The sequence below is a fragment of the Scardinius erythrophthalmus genome (assembly GCF_964197995.2).
Source record: "Scardinius erythrophthalmus genome assembly, chromosome: 22".
In the NCBI taxonomy this organism is placed as follows: domain Eukaryota; kingdom Metazoa; phylum Chordata; class Actinopteri; order Cypriniformes; family Leuciscidae; genus Scardinius; species Scardinius erythrophthalmus.
The window spans coordinates 19,071,634-19,095,145 of NC_138242.1; the positions used below are offsets into that span (position 1 = coordinate 19,071,634).

The 23,512-nt window shown below is 38.4% G+C and overlaps 2 protein-coding genes across 3 annotated transcripts in view; one reads left to right on the top strand and one right to left on the bottom strand.

Moving 5' to 3' along the window:
* ezh2 (enhancer of zeste 2 polycomb repressive complex 2 subunit) lies at window positions 1-12,653 on the top strand. Of its 2 annotated transcripts, XM_081353097.1 has the most exons (20): window positions 8-383; window positions 2,084-2,207; window positions 2,402-2,530; window positions 2,821-2,940; window positions 3,018-3,138; window positions 4,433-4,612; window positions 4,984-5,086; window positions 5,309-5,472; window positions 5,581-5,678; window positions 7,361-7,592; window positions 7,782-7,951; window positions 8,154-8,248; window positions 8,394-8,434; window positions 8,556-8,681; window positions 10,199-10,377; window positions 10,505-10,600; window positions 10,711-10,792; window positions 10,876-10,956; window positions 11,034-11,118; window positions 11,206-12,653. In XM_081353097.1, the coding sequence occupies exons 2-20, from the start codon at window positions 2,091-2,093 to the stop codon at window positions 11,264-11,266; spliced, it is 2,280 nt and encodes a 759-aa protein (XP_081209223.1). In that variant the 5' UTR covers window positions 8-383; window positions 2,084-2,090; the 3' UTR covers window positions 11,267-12,653. The 2 variants fall into 2 exon arrangements, with proteins under 2 accessions (XP_081209224.1, XP_081209223.1); XM_081353098.1 differs by lacking the exon at window positions 8,556-8,681 and having other exon boundaries at window positions 1-383; window positions 11,206-12,495.
* Window positions 12,578-23,512, bottom strand: part of cul1b (cullin 1b) — a 16,194-nt gene continuing 5,259 nt past the window's right edge. The window contains exons 3-22 of the mRNA XM_081353096.1: window positions 22,633-22,810; window positions 22,110-22,277; window positions 21,421-21,471; window positions 20,437-20,527; window positions 20,103-20,266; window positions 19,753-19,915; window positions 19,494-19,624; window positions 19,015-19,122; window positions 18,074-18,180; window positions 17,737-17,785; window positions 15,872-16,003; window positions 15,308-15,425; window positions 15,094-15,170; window positions 14,838-14,969; window positions 14,649-14,741; window positions 14,284-14,331; window positions 13,737-13,819; window positions 13,470-13,575; window positions 13,263-13,376; window positions 12,578-13,182 (exon numbers count right to left, since the gene is read on the bottom strand). Of these exons, the coding sequence (XP_081209222.1) occupies window positions 13,102-13,182; window positions 13,263-13,376; window positions 13,470-13,575; window positions 13,737-13,819; window positions 14,284-14,331; window positions 14,649-14,741; window positions 14,838-14,969; window positions 15,094-15,170; window positions 15,308-15,425; window positions 15,872-16,003; window positions 17,737-17,785; window positions 18,074-18,180; window positions 19,015-19,122; window positions 19,494-19,624; window positions 19,753-19,915; window positions 20,103-20,266; window positions 20,437-20,527; window positions 21,421-21,471; window positions 22,110-22,277; window positions 22,633-22,810 (2,194 nt within the window). The 3' untranslated portion in view covers window positions 12,578-13,101. The remainder of the gene's footprint in view (window positions 13,183-13,262; window positions 13,377-13,469; window positions 13,576-13,736; window positions 13,820-14,283; window positions 14,332-14,648; window positions 14,742-14,837; window positions 14,970-15,093; window positions 15,171-15,307; window positions 15,426-15,871; window positions 16,004-17,736; window positions 17,786-18,073; window positions 18,181-19,014; window positions 19,123-19,493; window positions 19,625-19,752; window positions 19,916-20,102; window positions 20,267-20,436; window positions 20,528-21,420; window positions 21,472-22,109; window positions 22,278-22,632; window positions 22,811-23,512) is intronic.

Genomic DNA, 23,512 nt, shown 5'->3' on the forward strand with positions numbered 1-23,512 from the left:
GCTCGTTGATTCTGCAGTGCGCGAGGTGGGCGGCGAATTCTGAGTATAAACGACACACTGAGCGGGTTTGAATACTTACAGAAACGGAAATATTAAAAATTTACATACATTTCAAATTCGTTTACAGCCTGTCACACTAAAGAGAGGGAAAGACGCCTGACGAAATAGATGCTAGAAGAGCTAAAGGCGAATTAAACGGCTGTCTTTTGTTTATCGAGGCTCGCCGGTATTGGTAACGCGGACGCGCGGAGGTGAAAGGACCCTTTACCGCGAGCTAGCTTAGTTAGCTAGCTCAGTTAACCGCTCATCTTCACTTAGGGACGGCGCCGACAGACTGACGGGAAAAGTCGTTTGTTTGGATGTGGACTGGTCTCCTCCTTCAGGTAGGCTCTAGAAGAAAACAGTTAAGAGACAGTTGTCTCAGTGTTTGTGAAATCACATTTAGTTTCTGGTTAAGACAGCCCAGCTAACGTTAACCAGTTAGCGACTTTAAAGAACTTTGAATTGAAACATTGCAAGGCCAACAGTCGTGTTAGGTTTGATTACAGACAGTTAGTATACAAATTGTGCATGTTATACTCTACTGTCAAGTCATAATGAAGTTTAAGGGATAATTCAGTAAAAAAATGAAAAATCTGTCATCATTTACTAACACTCACTTTGTCCCAAACCCGTGTGACTTGCTTTCTTCCGTGGAAGGAAACAGAAGGGGTATGTAGTCACCATTCACTTTCATTGTATGGGGAAACAGATGCAATGGAAGTGAATGGTGACTAAGACTGTCATTCTGCTTAACATCTGTATGTGTGTAACTCAGAAGAAAAAAAGTCACACAGGTTCAGAAGACCATGAGGGTGAGTAAATGAAGACAGATTTATCAATATTGGTTGAACTATTCCTTTAGCATCGCAATTGTAAGCTTTTTATTAGCTCATCCGTGTCATTTCTTAATTGTTATAACAAGACCTACTGATTTCGTTAAGTTTTGTGAGAAAACATTCCTTGAAACGTGCTATATGGTTTTGTTTCAGTTTTCAAGTAGACGTCACTTCAGTATGTTTATTACACCAGCAGGGGCGCTATTGAGAGCATACACCTGTCACACCAACACCCGGGATAACAAATCCCAGCTTTGGAAATAAAGGTGTACCCTAATGCAATTGCAGGACGTTTCATATGATGTTTATTCATGGATGATAAGGGCTATTGCCCCAAATTTCTCATCTTATTCCATTTAGATTTAGTATGTGATTTTTGTGGTGTTGCGGAGAAGACTGGGAAAACTTGTGAAGTTACAAGTGGCACTTTGTCACTGTCTTGCACGCCACCACATGGCTCAGCTGCTCGGTTACATTTTCAGCCTACGTATTCGCAGCATGTTAGATAATCTCTACAGTAATAGAGGTGGTTTTGCTCAGTGGTTCTCAGAGGAAAATGATGTTCTTTCATAGCTCAGGAGGCTTTAAGGAGCTCTTAGGTATGTTTCAGTTAAGTTTAAACCATCTCCCAAAATGCTTTATGACAAATAAATTAGGAGACACTAATAATTCCATTGATATACAGTACATAACCATAACTAATTTGGTTCAGCATAGACCTTAGTCTTGTTTTTATCAGCTGGGCAGTCACTACTAAGTATGTTTTATAAATAACATTGAACACACTGTTCTTATATCCCTCACAACCTCTTTTACATTAATGGCAAAAAAATAAATATCCCGCTACCCTAAGATCTATTACTTGGATAATTTCTTGGAAAAATTGATGAGAAATCTTTGAGTTCATTTTGAAATCTGGCTTGATTGCAGTCTTTTATCCCAGCAAATCTGAGCACAGGCTGAGACGTTGTTGAGATTTCTTATGACATTTTTTATTCTTATTGCTGTCAAAGAGAAACAATTGAGATGTTAAGTAAATATTACATGTAATAACTTTCAAGCCATGTGGCAAGAGAATTGATCTGTCGCTTCATTGCATATGAAAACTGTGTGTGTGTTTTACTTCTATACATGGTATACCTCCATGTTGTATGTTTCTTTAGTGTGCCTACAATGAAATCTAAAACCATACTGTATGTCTATAGGGAAGCCATGGGATTAACCGGGAGGAAATCGGAGAAGGGCCCTGTTTGCTGGAGGCGGCGAGTGAAGTCTGAGTATATGCGACTGCGGCAGCTCAAACGTTTCAGGAGGGCAGACGAGGTCAAGGTGATCCATGGGCTTATACAGCAGAGATTAAGCTGCTTGTATAGTCTGGTGTTGGTCATGCATTTAGGTGTCACGTGATGTGGACAGTGCAAATGCACTGTTATTTTGTATAACATAATCACAATGTTGGAAACAATGTCGTCTGCCTTTCTACTGGAGGTCCTCACATTAACATTTATTTTCTTACTGTACAGAGCATGTTCAGCTCCAACAGACAGAAGATATTGGAGCGTACAGACATATTGAACCAGGAATGGAAACTGAGACGGATACAACCTGTTCATATTATGACACCCGTGAGCTCCTTGCGTGGGACCAGAGAGGTTAGAACAAATTCTCTAATTCAGATTCTCCCGAAGTGTGTTTTTAATGCCACTCATGCTTTTGCCATTTTCCTCAATGTCATTTATTTTTTCTTTCTGTCTGTCTCATTTCTTTTTGTGTTTTGCCATGTGTTTTTGGTCTTTCGAAGTAAATGGTGTTTATAGTAAATTGATCATTACTCTGCAAATGTCTTAGTAAATGACTTTTTAATGTTACCTTTCAAAAACATAAAGGTGTGTTATAAATAGTGACTGTCATTGAGATCTAACACGACTGAATCTTTTTGCAGTGCACTGTTGACAGTGGCTTCTCAGAGTTCTCCAGACAAGTCATTCCTCTCAAAACGCTGAACGCTGTGGCCTCTGTGCCTGTCATGTACTCATGGTCTCCACTCCAGCAAAACTTTATGGTAAAACCAAATTCCTTGTGTATTAGCAGAAATCAAAGTATTAAAATACAGGCTTTTAATCTTGTATTCTGTTTAAGGTTGAAGATGAGACAGTATTGCACAACATCCCTTACATGGGTGATGAAATCCTTGATCAAGATGGCACCTTCATTGAAGAACTTATTAAAAATTATGATGGAAAAGTTCACGGAGATAGAGGTTAGGGATCAGTTTTTCTTTTTCTTTTCCATATTTAAATAATTTGGTGGGTTTTGTCTTTTAAAGTAATACTTCACTAAAACAGAGTGGAAAGCTATTAAAAGGTTCCACAAAAAAAAAAGAGCATAAAGTTTTAGTACAACATAGATGACTTAATCGTGACAACTTTCATTTTGGGGGAAACTATCCCTTTAAGAATTGAGTCACAGTTATCTGCTTAAGCAGAGCTAACATTTACACAGTTGCAAAAATCCCTATTAGAGATGCACCGATTGATCGGCTGGTGACCGGAATTGGCCGATTTTCACGTGATCGGCCGTAACCGGCGACCGGCCGGTCAGTCTAACAAATGCCGATTTTATGCCGGGCAAATGCACTCGGGCGCCGCATGATTAACATCGCGCAACATCAGCATCACACGTGCACATGGAGCACATGTAGAAAACCTCGTGAATTACGTCCGTTCAGACCGCAAGCGCGTATTTTTTTTCGGCGTGCATGTTAATCATTGAGTGCATTCACAACGGAAGCAGGAGCAGCGCGTGAGCATCAAGCAGGAGCGTCGCGAGCAGTGAAGCGCGTGTTTCGGCGTCGAGTCTATTTGCTGCACTGCTCACGCTCAATTAAAGGGAAAGCACACTTTTGATGGAAAATAGCCTAATAGGGTTTCACAAAAAAAGTGCCCAAAATGCACAGAATTTGCGTGTTTTAACAAGAACTGGAGCAGGCTATGTCAGAAAAGAAAACAAAGACTAATATTTATAGAAAATGTACCCATTTAAACTTGTTTTATTATTCAGTTTGTACAAGTGATTGCAATAGGCCTGTGTGTGTGTGTGTGTGCGCTTTGAGAAATATCTTAATACTGCAAGGCTATATTATTTTATTTTTTATTTATATATTATTTTATTGCCATTCCCTGTTTTCATACAGACGTTTCGTTTGCTAAATACATGTATGTATATATATATATATATATATATAATTATTGGATATTGAATGCGAAAAGGAAATGGTTCTTCCACAACACTGCACTTTAGATGTGTGTGAACTATGCAAATTGTAAAATGTTTTATTACAGAAATTATATAAAATAAATATTTGTGTGTGCTGTAAAGTGGTTAGAAAAAATGAAATCAGAATCGGCTAAAATCGGTATCGGCAGGTCAAACTTAATGAAAAATCGGAATCGGCCCAGAAAATTGTAATCGGTGCATCTCTAATCCCTATAATAGACCGAGTTCGCTTGAAAAAGGGTATTGATTTCTTGCCCTATGTTTTGCTTTGTGTGTAGAGTGTGGCTTCATAAATGATGAGATCTTTGTGGAGCTAGTGAACGCACTTAATCAGTACAGTGATAATGAGGAAGATGATGAAGAGGAGGATCAGCATGATTGCAAGTTTGAGAAGATGGACCTCTGTGATGGAAAAGATGACGCTGAAGACTCTCACCATGACCTACTGATTTCTGAGAGTAAGAGAATTTAAATGATTTTTAGAGTAAAATATGTTAAAAAAAGTCTTCTTAGAATCTGTTTTGATACAGATTTTAAGAAGTTAAAAAAAAATTCACACTTTTATTATTTTTTTAAACATGCTCTCAAAGATTTATTGAAGTGCACAGTAACATTGTTAAATTTATTAGCATTGTAGCATTTATATATATTTTTGGGACAGCAGATATTTTTCCTGTTCAATGCAGTTTTTTTTAAACAAGTCTATAACATGCCCTTTAGTGCTGACAATAAACAGGCATTTTATTACATGATGCTACATTTTATAGTATCTCGTTTTATTATACAATTCATTCTTTAATTAACTCTGCTTTCTTATTTTATGCAACAGGTCACAACAATGACGGGTCAAAAAAGTTTCCCGCTGATAAAATCTTTGAAGCCATTTCTTCCATGTTTCCTGATAAAGGTTCAACTGAAGAACTCAAGGAAAAGTATGTCAGGAAACAACTCCTCTGCAAGGAAACGTTTCGCATGATTGATAAATTTTAAAGGGCAAATAATGTGAAGCTTGCTTTCAAAATGTATTTTTTTTAAATAATAAGATTAATATTTAGATTTCATCCATCTCACATTATTATTATTATTATTTTTTTTTTTATCAAAGTATGATGGTTTGTGATAATTTTAATTTGAGATACTATATCTTTTTGCAGATATAAAGAACTCACGGAGCAGCAACTCCCAGGGGCTCTTCCTCCTGAATGCACCCCCAACATCGACGGACCAAATGCAAAATCAGTGCAAAGAGAGCAGAGTCTGCACTCCTTCCATACACTCTTCTGCAGGCGTTGCTTCAAATATGACTGTTTCCTTCACCGTAAGCAATGAAGCAAATGCTGTCTTTGGACCTTTAAAATCAGATTAGCCCTTTTTCTGTGCAAATATGTCTTCTTTTTTTTAAATGCATTCCTCTTTTGATTTACAGCTTTTCATGCAACTCCAAACACATACAAGCGTAAGAACATGGAGAATCTGGTGGACAGCAAACCTTGTGGCATTTATTGCTATATGTATATGGTTCAGGCAAGTGCATTTCTCCACTTAGTAAACTCTGCATGTGTATGAAAGATATTGTTAACCCGGAAGCCTGGATTAAAGGTACACTATGTAACTTGGCCATCTTGTGGTTAAAAAAACAAAACTGCATGCATTTTGCAGAAGAACATTGTTTTGGTTGTGCTTTGGCTCTGCGTGACTGCGTGGATGATTATGACTCTTCAGTCTTCACCATACATACAACCGGCGTAGCGTCATAGAACGTCTCTGAAAAGGTTCACGCCCACTTTTAGGGGAAAACAATCCGGCGAGCGCCATACACAGTAACGGATTGAGGACGTGTACTAACCCTTACAAACATGTAATTTGTATTTAAACATTTTTTTTCACACAGTAGGCTACCCCTATTATGTATTTGTATTTAATAATTTTTTTCCACACAGTATTTTGTATTTTTTTTTTTATTTTAAATACATTTCCATGTATTTATGCCCATCTCTGCCTGCCATCATCATCAATATCTTGCTGTTATGGAAATATCATGAATTACGGATGATGCTATCGGAAGCTAAATCAGGCTAGTTGTATAGCTGGACAGAAAAGTGCACTCAGTAGCTACTCTAAATATAAAGACACAATATTATACATTTAAAGATGTTTACTTCTTAAAACCGTAGTAAAATCATTCACTGGCTACCTGGTGACTCGATGAGGTACGAGTAAATGTCCGGGTATCCCACTGGGTGGGGTTGTTAGACCAATTTGACGCTGGTAGAATGAAACGGGATATGTTTTTAAGTTGCCCAAATTAAGTTTATAAATGTATCGTTCACGCTCTATGGAAGGCAGGGTGGACATATAATTACTCGACATATTTCATCTAAGTGATTTCTGAAGTTATACACGTCTGCCGGCTGTGTACGGACGTTGTTTTGTGCCGCTATTTTGTATTGAAGTCTATGGGAAGTCTGGCTTGTTTTCCCCTAAAAAGGGGCGGTTACGAAATTGACAGTTAAGTTCCCGGATGTGCCGGTTGTATGTATAGATAATGCTTCACAATAAATTCTGTTTGAGAGCTACATATGGCAATTTATCTGTTAAATAAAATACCTTACCCATTGAGTAATAATAACGACATCTCTGCGCAAAGCATTTTACGACATTTCAAATCACTCAGTTCTGGCCATCTCTGAAAAGCCAAGCCAATGTTGATTCTCTTTTATTACAAGCTCCGTCATGCTGTCTTTTTGCCAGCAGTCTCTCCTCGGTTCGGGTCCGAGATTTAGCATGCTCCATGTTACCCTTTCTCGCTCGTTGTGACAACTAACCTATGCCACTCCCACACCATACATGCGCCAAATTAGCCGAAGCCACTTTTCTCTATTTACGGATATGACAAGACATGCACGGGTGAGTGACGTATTTACGCGGCTTCCTGTGAAAATCATTCAGACAGGTCTAAAATATAAACACTTATAATATGCTTACCATAATGAATCAGGGTAAGACAAAAATACTTTTTGGAAGACGGATTGATGATGTTGACTGTTAAATTGTTCATTTTGAACAAAAACAGTTACATAGTGTACCTTTAAGTATGTGTGGTTTGAGTTGGTTCTAAATTGCAATTGCAGTCATAGTTTCATAGTGAAAGTGTTTACACTTTTTTACTCTGATTAACCCTCGCAATGACATACCTCTCTCCTCAGGATGGCATGGTTGGGGAATACCCACCAGGGGTGGTTGCTGAGCGTGCCAAGACCCCTTCTAAGCGCACCGTAGGCAGACGGAGAGGAAGACTCCCGAACAGCAGACCCAGCACCCCGACGGTTAACACTGAGACTAAAGACACAGACAGCGACCGAGAAGGAGGGGCAGATGGAAACGATTGTAATGATAAAGACGATGATGACAAAAAGGATGAGACCACAAGCTCCTCAGGTATTTATTTGATTGGGTGTTGTCAACCATCATGCTAATAACGTCACATAATCAGTAATGCCACAATTGATTTTAGATTTGTTTTGGAGCCATGAAATTGTATTCATTTGATTGAATTTTTTTTTGTTATTCTGTTCAGATTATATTTTATTTCCATTTAATCATTTATCTTTTGTTATTGTTGTACAGAGGCAAACTCTCGCTGTCAGACTCCAGTGAAGTTGAAGTTGAGCTCAGAGCCTCCTGAGAACGTGGACTGGAGTGGCGCTGAGGCCTCTCTCTTCAGAGTGCTCATCGGCACTTACTATGACAACTTCTGCGCTATCGCCAGACTCATTGGCACAAAGACTTGTAGACAGGTATGTGCACCTGAGAAGACGGGTTTTTGATGTCACATTTTATATTGCAGTGTTAATAATACTGTTTAATGCTAATCAACTACACAATTGCTGTGGAATTATTTTAAGGAGCTGGTAATTACACATTACCACAAACAGTAATTAAAAGAACAGTGCTTTGAATTCTTGTTTTAAGAGTTGTTCCTGTTTTGGGACTTGTCAGGTTTATGAATTCAGGGTAAAAGAATCTAGCATCATTGCACGTGCACCAGCGGTAGATGAAAACACTCCTCAAAGGAAGAAGAAGAGGAAACACAGGTATGTCTATAAAGTGATGATACTTGTAAGAGTCTGACTACCCTTCATTTTGTGTTTCACTTTCAGTATTTCCAATATCATTGGTGCATTTAAATCACGTAAAAACCCTGTTGTTTCTGTTGCTGTCTTTCTTGGGCTCTTCTAGGTTGTGGGCCACTCATTGTCGGAAAATTCAACTAAAGAAAGGTTTGTCTCTTTACTGTGAAAGGCCAGCTCGTACATTTAGATGGCAAGATTGTGCGCTCACTATTGTGAAAATTTAGTAAGAATGCAAGTATGCATTGTTATGTGAAATTTATGCTCTCAGATGGCTCCTCCAATCATGTGTACAACTACCAGCCATGTGATCATCCGCGCCAGCCGTGTGACAGTTCTTGCCCTTGTGTCACCGCCCAAAACTTCTGTGAGAAGTTCTGCCAGTGTAGCTCGGAATGTGAGTATACACACACTAGGGCTGCTCCGATCGGCATCGATTGGTAGTCACTAAATTTGGCCGATCTCACGAACCGATCCCAAGTTGATGACTTTAAACACAATGTGATGTCAAACTTTAGTGTCGCAGTCACATGTCGTTCTAAAGAAACATCACACCTCTGTCATTTGCTCTAGGTGTCTGAGACACACACACACGCACGCACGCACGCACGCACGCACGCACGCACGCACGCACGCACGCACGCACGCACGCACGCACGCACGCACGCACGCACGCACGCACGCACGCACGCACGCACGCACGCACGCACGCACGCACGCACGCACGCACGCACGCACGCACGCACGCACGCACGCACGCACGCACGCACACACACACACACAGAGAGCAGACAGTGACAGGGAAACTGAGCGCGTGGTTAACCGCGTCTGTCCTCATTCAGGTTAAGTCATATATTTGTGAAAAAAATCAGTTTGCCATCAGTTGTCAGAAGAAGAAAGCGGGATCTTTGTCGTAGGATCACGTTGTCTACATTTAAGGGGATTTTTCCATGACTGGAGTCAGCGCTGTTCAAAGCATTGAATCAATACCATTGATCTGTATGAAGTGAAACATCAGCTTCAGCGTTTTCCTGGTGATGCATTGCCCGTCGATTAAACCTTGTAAAGTGGCGCTCAAAGTTAATTTCAGCACCTTGTTTCATTCATGAATTTAAGCGTAGTAGCTGAATGAAGGTTTACCCATGACTCGCTCATAAAGACAGTCCATTGCCACCACCTGCTGATCTTACAATGTAACTGCATTGATTGACAGCCTGCAATTATGTTCAGTTTTAAAGTCTTGTAGGCTTTTTAATAATACAAAGTATCCTAATATGGATAGTGTTTTGCAGAAGCTCTGTTTTTAAGGCCTATTCAAATTTCATCGTAAAATTAATATTTGTTATGCTTTCTTATTCGATTCTTTATTAAAACAACAATTACAAAAATAATGTAAATAATATAACCAAGACAACCTCTGTGGTATTACTTTATCTGGAAAAAAAGAAGTTAGGTGTAGCAGTCAACAGAGAGCTCGCATATCACTTATGTAAAGCTTGTATGATTGGGATCGGCCAATCATGATGACGAGATCGGTAGTCGGTATCGGCTGCAAAAATCCTGATCGGAGCATCCCTAACACACACAGACCGACACCATTTATCCAGCTCAAGCATGCACATTGTTACATCCGGTTTACATGGAAACACTGGAAAATAATCTGTGGTTTGGGATTAGAAAGAGAAAATACAGTGTAGTAAAGGTTTCTTATTCTAAGTTGAAGCATTTCATTTTGACCTACTTTTTAAATCAGTTGTTTTTCAGCAGAGCTCTTGAGTTTGAATGATTGGCACTGAATGTAAATATATAGCTTTTAAAACTAAGGTAAAGGTATTGTGTGTTCTCATGAAGCGTTCCTTTTATAACAGCCATCTTTCATGTCTGGAGTCAGGAGTTATTTTTCTGTCTCTGCAGGTCAGAACCGGTTTCCAGGTTGCCGTTGTAAGGCACAGTGTAACACCAAGCAGTGCCCCTGTTACCTGGCCGTACGAGAGTGTGACCCAGACCTGTGCCTCACCTGTGGGGCAGCTGAACACTGGGACAGTAAAAACGTCTCCTGCAAGAACTGTAGCATCCAGAGAGGAGCCAAAAAGGTGCGTTTTATTCTGACACATTGGGATGAAGATTAGTGTCACTATCCTCAAATATAAACAGTTTATATTCTGTTGCTCGACTTTAGTTGATACACTCACTTTTCTTTATTTATTCTGGGTGTTTTAGCACTTGCTACTGGCTCCGTCTGATGTGGCCGGATGGGGAATCTTCATCAAAGAGCCGGTTCAGAAGAATGAGTTCATCTCCGAGTACTGTGGGGAGGTGAGATGTTTACGTGTATATGTGTTTTTTTCTTTCCCATATGTCAGAGTTCATCACGCAGAGTGATGCGTTGCCTTCTAACATGATACGTTTCTATTTTTCCCTGCTAGATCATCTCCCAGGATGAAGCGGATCGCAGAGGCAAGGTCTATGACAAATACATGTGCAGCTTCCTGTTTAACCTTAACAATGGTAACTAACATCCTCCTCCTCACAAACATTGGCTGTTCACATCCCCCTCACTGGCTGACAACCTGCCACCTTTTCACCCACAGACTTTGTTGTTGATGCAACTAGGAAAGGAAACAAGATCAGGTTTGCCAACCACTCTGTGAACCCCAATTGCTATGCAAAAGGTAAATCACTCGATATTATGCTAAGATGATGTAGAGTGTAAGTTGTGACATCATGGTGTGTTCCTCTCTCTCCCCAGTGATGATGGTTAATGGGGATCACAGGATTGGCATATTTGCTAAGAGAGCCATACAGACTGGAGAGGAACTGTTCTTTGACTACAGGTAAAAAAAAAAAAAAAAAAAAAAAAAAAAAAGCACGTGATAGTGCAATTTCTAAAATCGCCCCTAATGTTTTCACATCCCTTTTAGATACAGTCAAGCCGACGCTCTGAAATACGTGGGTATTGAACGTGAATCGGAAATTCCATGAAGCCATCTACCTCCTTGAACAAATGCCTTAACTCTTCAGGAATTCTCTCTCCACATGCATTTCCAGTACAGTTAGATACAGTTTTATAGGACAAGGACATCTAATTGAAAAGGTTTTAACAGTAATATTTGAAAGATTTCCTTTCTTTCCTTTCTTTTCTTTCTTTCTTTCTTTCACTTGACCAACAGGTTTACTCTGGGATACACTTTCTGATAGTAACTTGAACATTCTGTCTTGTTTACAGCTGGTTTTATTAGAGAGCCATTTTATTATGGCCATTGTTTTGTATTTGGATTTTTTTCTTTTCCTTAAGTTATTTTGACAATATCTTCGGACCAAATTTCACATTCAAACCGGCTGTATGTTTGTAATGCAAAACCTATTTATACCACACAATCCCCAGCTCAGTTTTAAAGTTTGTTCTTTGTGCAAACCAAAGCCACTGTCACTGTTTTGCATGTAGATCTCTCCAGAATCTTGCTGCAGAGGTACATTACATGCATTTTCTGGTGCCAATGCGCTGTTGCTGTGAAGATTAAACAACATGGTGCGTCAGGAAAGGAGGGTAGACTCAGTATCATATTTTTGCGGTGCCTTCACATGTTTAAAGAACACTGAATAGTTTCTTGAATTAGATTTCTTAAAATGTTGTCGAATGGTGTACTTAAATTGTTGTATGCATGAACAAAGGTTTCAAATGGAGTTGGAATCAGGTAACGCTTCATTCCTCACTGTACATGTTTTCTAAGGTTTATCCAGACACAGTTGCAGCTATGTACTTTAGACATCACTAAATGTAAGGAGATAAATTAAGGTGCTGTTTTTGTCCCGGGTTACGTGAAAAAACAATCACTTTTCTTTTTTTTTTCTGAACGTGGGATACTGTAAAATCAAAGCAATAATACCAGGCTTGACTCCAGAAGTTTAATGTCCCTATTTATTTTGTGTAAACAAGTTTTTATAATTTATTGATGGCTATCGTTTTATTGCTGTGATTTGTCTAGTGAATATTAAGGAGTTATTTCTTAGGAGCTAGAAAGATTGGTTTAGCTCTCTTTAAATTCATATTTCTCCTTTGAATCTGTCGAGCCACTCTTGTTTTATACTCTTCTTCCCTGAGGGGTTTTGACCACTCCATCTCCATGCTTTTGCCTCCAATTACAAGGTGCTGTTTAATTGTTTACAGGGACTTGTTAAACGTGATGAAATAAACATTGAAAACAATTGTTTTTGCTGTACTGTTCAAGCATTACAGGTGAGAAATTTAGCTCAGCCTATAGAACAAAGGATGAACAAGACCTAGCAATGAGAAAGCATAAAGAAAAATTAAGTTTATTCATGACATTTATAAAATGAACTGCACTATACAAATGTTCTCATGGCTGATAATAATGCAACTTTAACCAGCCAGCCAGACATGATTAATGCAACTTTAACCAGCCAGCCAGACATGATTATAGTCAGAGTGCTGCTGAACAATATCCTCTTAGTTATAGGTATCTCTGTCTGAAACCAATCTGTCAGTTTTCCAAAAGTCATTGGAATTACAATTAAATTAATCAGCGTTTTGTCCTTTCACAATGATAGGCAATAGCATGCAACCCTGACTCTGGGTCCCACTATGAGTATAGTTCAATGTCCAGTATTTACACATTAAAAAGTAAATGGCAATCCTGAGCAGCTTAAAGACAAAGACTGGCCGCTTTAGCAGTCTGGGTTTAAAGGGAAAAGTCCAGTGTCAAATTGTCCTACTTGGCAACAAGGTCTTGAGAATCCTCTGTGCCCACTGATGTTCCTCAAAACATCAGACAAATATCAAACTCCAGAGGACATTTTTATGCCAAGTAACTGTAAGTGTCTTTTTCCCCATCCACACGTTCCAGGTATTCCTTCTCTATCAAAATGTCAATGCATTTCTGAAAAAAAGACAGATTTTAATATTTCTAAGGAATGTTTCATAAGCAGTCAGAATTGCAGGGTGCTGCAGTCCCGTTACCTTGATGACAGGAACACGAGGTTTGAAGCGAGAGGAAAGTTGGTTCAGCACTTCCGCCAAAAGCTGCTGGTGCTTTAAAAGTTTCCTCATCTTCATGATTCTCACGATAGCTGCCTGCACACAAGAACACAAGAACACAAAACAACATGTAGAATCAAAAGAAAGTTTGATTAGAACTTCAAGGGTTTGTTAGTTTATTTTTAATACCTGTATGAGGAGCTTCCTGTCTTCCTCGATGTTCTTATGTGTCGTCTCCTGCTCTTGTTTCTGCTCTGTCTTCATTGGCACATTGATATTCACCCGTAACTTTTTACTGCGCACAGTGACAGTGTAGATAGACAAATGTGCAACATAACATAATATTTAAAAATATAAGTATGTATACTAACACAGTGTTCAAATGTTAAGTCAATTAGTTCATACTATGCGGATCAAACATGAAGCTGTAAGAAAATGCTGAAGGAAGGCATTTACTTCTTATAGCCCAGGAAAAGTTTGATTAATGTATCAGGCTTGAAATCCATTTCATCAACGTTTGCATTCTCATCCTCCAACACCTACAAAAATAAATAAATATATATATTAAAATAAATAATTCTAAGTCTAAATCATATTTACATTTCATAATTGCATTTTAAATATGTAGTTTAATTAAAATAAAGACATTTAAACATTTCTAACAGAAATCACAAAACGGCAAAAAAAAAAGTGTATATATATATATATATATATATACAGCAGACAGTTCAGTAAGGATCCTGCAAGTCAGTGGTTCTCAACTGGTTTGTCCGTGGGACCCCCATTTTCCAATGATAATTAAGCCTAACCCAAATATTTAGGAATCAAGCATTAAACTACAACTGACAGAAAAGTCAACAGCTTTCATACATGGCTGTCAAAATAAAAGTCTTGCATGAAAAACAACAAAACGTGGCATTGCTTTTTTTGTTGTTTCTTTGACTACACACTCCACTTTTGGGTTGAGAAACACTGCTATAAGCAACCAGTTGTCAACACTTACCAGCAACTTTGATTTCAAGAGGATTTGTAAGACCTGAATCAAAATATCCTGTGAAATGCAAAAAAAAAAAGATTACATTTTAAAAACTTTATTATGTCATACAAACATTGTATAAAATCACTTTACTTTTACAGTGTTTTGAGGAATATTTAGACTGGTTGAATGGATAATTCAAGTGGATTGAAAATTTATATTTTTGTAAATAAAATTTAAACCAGTGGGACTTAACATAAATATGATTACTGACTGTTTCTGCTAGGTTTCTTTTTGTTCAAAGTATGAATTTAATATGTAATGGAAACCAAAGTATATTTATTGATATACGTGACTTGTGAAGAGATATAAAGCAATGGCCCTGCACTCACTGTTTTGATCTGTGTGCTGTCAGCCAGTTGCTGGACGGTGTAGCTGTTCTCTGTGTTGAACTGGAGCAGGATGGCCATCTGGAAGGTGGAGGCCTGCGGACACACGCCACATAAACACATGCGTCTGACACGAGTCCTACAACCTTCTTAATGAGTCTGGCATGATACAGCCATGAAGAAGGAACAAACCTGCAGAGTGTATCTGTTCTTGAAGCAGTTGGTGACCAGCTCTCCTTTGGATAGATGGTAAAGCCACGTCAACTTCCGGCCGCTGTGTCTGCTTCCATAAAAAGCTGTAAATCTTTGGTAACTCCGCTCCAACTGTGAAAAACAAAGCCGTCGAAAAACTATCGTCAAATGGAAGTGTAATAACACATTGTTCTCAGCTCGTGGAAGGGTGTGAAGGGCTTCGAAAATGACAGGGTTAAGCGTCTGAGCGTCTCACCTCAGATGGTAAAGCGAATGTGCAAGACTGCTGGAACGGCCATGAGCCAGAGCTCAGAACCTGGATACAGAAATCCACTGCGAGACAGATGGAGCCGGAGTCTTTCATTTGCATTTTTATTCATCAGTAATAACATGCAGGTTATATTATAAAAACACTCCGAACACAAACAAGCATGAGGAATCGATGTAAAGCCAGAGTGTTGAGCACTTACAGTCCAAAGGCTCCGAGTTGGAAAGGTGCTTTTTGAATTGCTCATTCAAGTCTTTGCTGACACCGATGTCCTGGAACATGCGCTGGAGTTTGGAGGTGTACTCGAAACCACATGCTTGCTGAGGGTGGGCAGAAAAAACTCCTCTCAAAAAAACTGATATCGATTCAGAAATCCTAAGAATCCATCTTTTAGTCTATGTTGCCTTCAGTTGATGAATGAAAACTTTGTAGCACGCCTCCCATTCAGTAAATCGCAATTATCTTTGTTACTTTTGAAATTAACAAGTCTCAACTCTCAAAATCTGTCAATTTTATTATGAAAATCAAACAATAAATACTGTTTTGGCACAAAATAATTGAATCCAAAGCGCATTCACAGAACAACTTCCGGTCTTGAGTCAACATGGTGCTTCCCTTACTGGATTGCAGGTCAATATTTTTCGTAAATAAAGTGGTATTGAAAGCTTGTAAATCGAAATTGAATCGGATCATCAAATATGTGTCCCATATTACCCAATACCCAGCCCTAGAAGGAAAAGCATCTTCACTAAACAAGTGCACAGACCTTCAGTTTGGAGATCATACTGGCCTCGGCGTCGTCGCTGGCACTGTTCTGGTGCACCAGTCTTTTGGCCAGCATCTTGGCATAGAACTTCTGGAACACGTCTTTATCCTCAATATACTTGAAAACCACCATCTGATGAGAAAGGATGTTGGAGAATCTTGTCAGTCACATGAATAGGGTATATGTCGAACGTCGCATGACGAAACCGGAAACCTGGTCTCATCGCATCCGCTTGTCATAGAAAGTGTTAACAGCCGTATGAACAGCCGTATGAACTGATGCCTATCTATCTGATATCTATGGAATTTTAAGGTAATCAGCTAACCTACCTATCTCACTTTGTTATTAGCTTTTTATTCTATTTAAATATCTAAACGTTAGTGTGAAGATTTTTTTTTTTTTTTTACTTTTAAATATCGATCTTCACATGCGAGGGACATTGGTTATGATCATCTTTGCTCGCTCCTTTTAAGTTATCTTGAGTAAAACAGTAAAAAAATGCATGAAGCACATACAAAAGACCTGAACCGGAAGCGATGCGTTCTGTTTTCCGGTTTCGTAATGCGGCGTTCGACATATACCCTATTGACTTAGATTCAGCAATTTGTGCATACTACCATACAGTATGCATACTCTGCACAGTTTGCAAATTTTGATGTATACTTAAAACACATACACAACAAAGAGCATGCAATGCACTCTACCATTTCCAGTGTAACGAACGAAAGCATTAAATCAACCATGATCTCTTCCTTGACTCGTTATTTGATCAGACAAATGTTTTTGCATGAATTTGGATTATGCACAATGTAAAAATAAAAATAAATTTGATTGATCAATTAATTTCTAAGATGATAACTGGACGGTGCACACAGAACAAATACTAAACATTTGCTGCATACATTGTACTTCGGTTTTTTGTAATGCAGAACATAGAGTACTTTAGAATTCAAACATAAACATGGAAAGTTCTGTATATGGAATGTTACGGAATTTGGTAGGTTTTTAATTAATATATCAAAATAAGGGCGGTACAATTGATTAAATTAGAATTGAGAGATAGACTAGTCTCTGCGATTATTACACCGTGAAAAGTCGCCGCCATGTTCTGCATCTACCACACACTCAAGCACACGTGATGCTCATAGTGTTTTCAGCGTCTCACACACTACACATGAACGTCATCTCCAGCGCTGCGCTGAAAGTTCACTTTACCAGCATTTCAGAATTTAAAAAAAGAAAGAAAACTATCATCAAATAGAACACAAAATCAAAAATTCTTCACTATAGATCGTCATAATAAACATTTGGTATAACAAAGAAATTATGAGAGAAATAAATTACAATATATAATAATAATAAAATAAAAAAACCTGTTGTGCAGCACTTTATTTGACAAAAACAATTCAATGTTCTGTTGTAAAGAATTGGTATGAATGAATTTTATTACGTTTTAAAAGATTTATTTTATTTTTTAAGTTTTAAGAATTCAATTCAAATTTAATTAACCGATTAAAATCTAGAAATATTAAAAGGGAAAACACTATTCTCACTCAAACACCTGGTTTCACAGACAGAGCTTACATTAAGCCAGGATTAGGCCTTAGTTAAATTAGGACATTTAAGTAGCTTCTATAAATCTGCCTTAGAAAAAAAAAGCATTAATGGTGTGCATAATAAGATAAAAAAATGGCAGTGACATATTTTAAGTATGTCAGTGCAAGTTGCTTTCAGTTAGAACAGCTCAAACTTGCATTTTAGTTTGGGACTAGGCTTAAGACTTGTCTGTGAAACCAGGTATTGATGTTTGCTCCAAGTCCAGATCCTTAATGCACTTTATTTCCGTGGAGGACAGGGAAACTCACCACTTGGTTGAGAGTATCTTCAAGCTCAGCCTCCTCTGGATTCTTTGAACTAAACGAAACACACACTCAGTTAAATCATCTGTGGTATGTACACACCTGCATAGAGTTTCACACATAGAACCTTGCTAATGTAGTTTTTTTTCTTGAGATATTTTGTCAATCCTAAAGAAGCAAGCTTTTTGTAATAAGTCTGCTAGAATACTGCATTCAAAGAGTCAAGCCTCAAATACTAAAAAATAAACTGATGTGTTTGCAATAATGGAACAGACTTTCACTGGATTTCATTGTCATTTCTGGCTGACAAATGTATGACATGAACACGAATGAGAGAATTCACCTCTTCTTCAGTAAGGAGTCACAGTATCTGGCCAGAAGCTCAGGGGATTTGCTGGAGGACTGTGCCATCTTTGTTACTGCATTATTATTAATAAATCTTCCGCAGGCCTGAAGAGCAGCACAGATCACAGAGTGAAAGTTACACCAGAGCTGTAAATAAACTCTACAGCTCAAAAAAAAAAAAAAAAAAAAAAACTTTTTAGCCAATTATTCATATCTTTTTTTTTTTTTGTCAGAAGGAAATTTCAGTTAACATTTCCAACATTCCTTTTGCCATCCAGTGAGATTTTTGTATGCACAAGGAGTCTGACAACAGCCGGTATGATCCACACGCAGATCTCATCTCAAGTCTATCGTCGAGTCTGTCTGTGATTACATGAAGAAACAGAAAAACACGGAGACAGACTAAATCCAGAGGAAACCTACAGTACTGTGAAAGGCTTTAGGCACTTGTAAAAATGCTGGAAAGTGAGGATGCTTTCAAAACTAATGTCATAAATAGATTTGATCAATTAACTTCTATTAACTAAATCAAATCAATATTTGGTGTGACCACCCTTTGCGTTTAAAACAGCTTTTGTCCAGGTACACTTGCACATAGTTTTTCAGGCAGCTTCCTTCAAGCATCTTGGAGACGTTGCCGCAATTCTTCTGGATTTAGTCTGTCTCAATTTTTTTCTGTTTCTTCATGTAATCACAGACAGACTCAATGATGGTGAGTTCAGATCGTGTGAAGCTCCGGCTGTTGTCAGACTCCTTGTGCATATAAAATTCTAACTGGATTATTACAATTAATGGCAAAAGGAATTGTTTGGAAATGTAAACTGATATTTCCTACTGGCAAACTATAGCAAAATATATAAATAACTGCCGTAAAACCATTATTTTTGCTGAAAATACCAACGTGCCTAAGACTTTTGTACAGTACTGTAGATCACAAACCTTATCGAGTGCCGCCACAAACCCAGCATCATTATTGAACGCAGACATGACGAGGGCATTGTATTTCTTGTGAACATCCAAGATCGTTTGCACGTAGATTTTAGGATCCTGGAAAACAAGTTCAAACTGTGATCAAATTAAGTTGTTAAAAAGAACTGAGTTACTGGAAAACATGAACAAAGACCCTGGGGCTCACATAAAGCAAAGGTTGAGTCACATCTCTGAACTACAAAAGCCTAGCTAGACAAAAAACTATTGTCATGGTAAGAATAGATCTGCTATGCTTGAGGTATAGTGAGGCCCTGACTTCAGGGAATTCAGGTTCAGCTGTGCTTCCAACAGGTTTGGCACATTTTCAGGAAATCAATTAATCAGTTCAAATCAATCAAATTTGGAATTATTCTCCATAGTTGCAGCTGAAGACCGGAAGCATTGTCCACACCATCACTGTGTCTTTATGCTGCAACACCAGGACTTACATTGAGTGCTGAATCTCCACATTTCTCGATGGCTGCCAGTCCTTGATTATGAATGTGGGACTCCAAGAGTTTCTTGAGCTCGCCCAATCCGTCTGTGATCCGGGAAACAAGGTTGTACATCCGACCGAGATCTGCAATTATAAACAAAGTGTATTAACTGTCAAACTAAGTGTGTCATTTTAAATGTTCGCTTTTTCAAAATGAAATGTCAGAACATGCATTTCCTCCGAATAAAGGTGACAATGCAGCACTGGCTGACCTTCATTCTTATCTGCATCTAGAAGGTTCTGGAACTCCGTGTGAAAGATCTCCAGGTGTTTCTCGATGAGGACCTGCTCACACTTGCGAGCCAGCTCGTCTTGTGTGCTTTCGTGGAGATACACCTGTACCCGCCGCTGCTCCTCCAGTAACCGTGCCTCTGCCTGCACACATGAACACACGTGATCTTAGTTTTAACACTAGAAGAAAGGTACGCTTAAATATGTAGTCAAACAAATTTCCTATTAAAATCCCCTGCAACTAGCATTATATATATATATATATATATATATATATATATATATATATATATATTTAACTCATTCACACATGATATTGTCACTAGCTTACCTTTTTCATGTATTCAGTAACAGGGTTTTGCTGGAGGAACTCTGTGCTTTCCCGTGTATAGAAGCGCTCGGTGTCTGCCAAAAACTGTGTCTCAAAGTACTCCTTGTAAACTGATAATGTCGGCCCCTTCACAAATGCATCATCCTCATTCAAGCCCAACTCGACTGGAAAAGACAAACCAAATTTGCAACATAATGCTTCAAAACTCCAGACAACACTGGGATTATTCCACATACTGTACATGACTCGCACAAGATTTAAAAATATCCTTACAGGACATCTGGCTCAAGTTTTGTGAGAGACAACAGGACAGATGTAGCGCTGCCACACTCACCATAGGACTGCACCACTCCACTGATGAGTCTGGTGTTAATAGTCTCACCATGTCTCTCCTTCTCAATGAGTTTTAACACAGCGTTTGTCACCTATATAAAATAAAACACAGGGGTATATAAATATTGTCGTGGAAATTTTAAACTGTAAATTAAACTAACCATGTTTCTAACATCTAACCTTATAACTTTAACATCTAACAATTTGAACAGGATGTACTATGACAAAACCAATGGAAAACTTTGACTGTGTGCGTATGTATGTATGTAAAAATAACATAGTTCGGGAAATGAAACTAGACAGTCTATTAGAATCTTGTGATTAACAGATGAAGTCATAATTAAGATCAAAGTTTGCTTTACCTAGTAACAGAGGGGTTTGCATATGAAGAACCAATCAAATAATGGGGAAATTATGTAATGCAGCCTGACATTTATGCCATACCCCGATTCTATAAAAACTGTTGTATATGTGTTTTACGGTGGGATTCTCAATGGAATTTGTCTGAGATCCTCCGGCCTTGCTTCTTGGGAGAGATTCCCTGAGAACTGCTCGGGAAGATCTCCTGGCCGTGATTAAAGCATTTAAAGGGCATTACCAGGTTTTGTCGATTGATTCCTGCGCAGGAAGCTAGTTTAGGTAGGAAGCTAGTTTAGAAAACTAATTAGTTAGGGGAACAAGTTAGACTAGGTAAGATATCCAAGTGAGGACGTCGCCAGGAGACGAGACTCAGATATCAGGTGGGGACGTCGCCAGGAGACGAGACTCAGATATCAGGTGGGGACGTCGCCAGGAGACGAGACCCAAGTACCCAAGTGGGGACGTCGCCAGGAGACGAGACCCAGGTACAGAGTTGGGTGTCCATTTGGAGACACCCCAGATAGTTAGGTTTTAGGGAAAAAATCTACCACAATATACATACTCATTTAGACACACACACTATTAAACATTACCAATAAATGAAGAATATAAACAAATGACTCACCTGCTTGTTAAGAGGTCTAAATAAACACTCTCTCCAAGTGACCAAAGCAAGCTGTTAAAGAGACATCATTTTTTTGTTACTGTTTCTTACTGCAATGAGGCATGAGATGACTACTGCTTTAAGAAAGTTACCATTTTTATTACAACTGCACTATAAAAGACTATATTTAATAAGTAATTTTGTTTTATACTATTACTAATAATTAATAATAATAATAATATAAAAAAATTCTAAGTAAAACATCTGAATTATAATACATTGTCCAAGACAATTATTTCATTATAGTTCAGGGCTGAACAGTAAGTTTAGCCTACCTAGGTAATAAGTTTAAATCACTGGAATACATCACAGTAAACCAAACCTTTAGGTTTTCAAGGCATAGAAATACATGCACAAGACCAAGAAATGCAAGATTTAGTGCCAACAAGTCAAGCCCATTAGTCAAGTGACAAGAGAAGTTCTGACAAGTTAGACAAGTCAAGAGAAGTTCTGTAATCAAATCTCTCACAAAGTCTCGAGGTGATTGTTAATTAAAGATACAGATGATGTGTGATCACAGGTATGCATATATTGACTATTATGAGCAATAAATATAGCTAACTACAATGTAGTGTAGTCATTACTCCAAGTCTTATGAACACAATGTGTGTAAATGTCAAACAGGAAGGGGCGTGTGCTGTTTCTCTTACAGAGTAGATTTCATAAATTCCTTTCCGTCCCTCATCACACTCTCGGCGCACCCAGTGTCTGTTGAGGTAAGCACAGATCCCGTTTAATACTTTACTGGAGAAGCGATAGTCCTCCCACTGCTGTGTGTAGAACTTCAGAACGCTCTCATCCATCAGGTCCTCTCCATCCTGCCAGACACACAGATGGAGGAGGGAAACAGGAGAAGTCAGGAAGATATCTGGAGAACTGACAACTCACACTGCTATCCGTTATACTGCCAGTAGTTAATGTAAATATACATTATCTGTCATTAAAAAATAAATAAAAAGAAATCCAACATTCTTCAAGGAAAATTAGGCATAAAAACACTACAATAGAGTTTACTATACGGTTTAATATTTTTGTGACAAGGCATACAGAGATAAGTATAGTGTTCAAATTAGAGAAGCCTTCATGTTATCTGTTTTTCTAGAATTGACCAACATCAATATGATCCCTAATGTACCATGCATCCCGGACAACACACACAGTGTAGGCTATTACCTTGAGAAGGTTTGTAAGGTAGCTCCTCAGAAACTCTTTCAGTCTTTTGTAGAGTTCTAGTCCGACAAACTGAGCCCCACCAGGTGTGGGAGTTTTCTTGGAGGGTTTGGAGGGGGGGATGCCAGCACCCCTGGCCTGGTTGGACTGGTGCACGCTGGTACAGTAGTTATACACATGTCTGAACAGTAGGTTAAAGTCTTTAGATAGTAAATGAGGAAACGATGACAGACAGATCAAAAAACAATATTACAACAATCTTTACACTGACAGGATGCCACTTCATAATGATGATGCTTTCAATGTCAGCTTCCAAGTTGCTTTGTCTTTGAATACATGAAAATGAATACATACTGTGGATTAACAGTGCCAGATAGGTGTCTCTTACACACCTAGAGTTTACTTCTGTGATTAATATTTCTCGAACACGTCTGAATCTAATACGAAAAGCACGAGAATAAACAGTTCGCTTAGCATGGAACAGTGAAAAAAAAAAAAAAAAACACTTATTCCAGAACAGTTTGTGGTGCCATATGATGCTTTTTAATGTTTTCCTTATTCCTTTAGTGTGTAATGTATCTGTTTGTGCATGCGTTAGATCTTCAGTTCAAAGCTCATAGTCTCCCACATAAGGAATCAATTCTATCTAACAACGAACACTGCTCCAGATCTGCCTAAAACACCTTGATCAGATATTAGTCCAGATATTACTTCTGCAAGCATCCATTTCACAATTTTAAATGTATTAACATAATGCCCACCCAAAGGCATAGAAACGCAAAGAAAGAGGCCGAGGCCTCTGTGAATTGTAGTGTCATCATCATGTCGCAGTGTGTTTCAACGTGACAGCACAACCTTCTGAAAACAGATGCAATGGGAATTG

What these genes read in the sequence shown, in the direction of transcription:
- ezh2 (XM_081353097.1), top strand. Translation starts at nt 2,091, where the DNA reads ATGGGATTAACCGGGAGGAAATCGGAGAAGGGCCCTGTTTGCTGGAGG. An exon ending in ATATGACTGTTTCCTTCACC is followed by an intron (nt 5,473 to 5,580) that starts GTAAGCAATGAA and finishes TTTGATTTACAG; the next exon opens with CTTTTCATGCAACTCCAAAC. An exon ending in AAGAAGAAGAGGAAACACAG is followed by an intron (nt 8,249 to 8,393) that starts GTATGTCTATAA and finishes GGGCTCTTCTAG; the next exon opens with GTTGTGGGCCACTCATTGTC.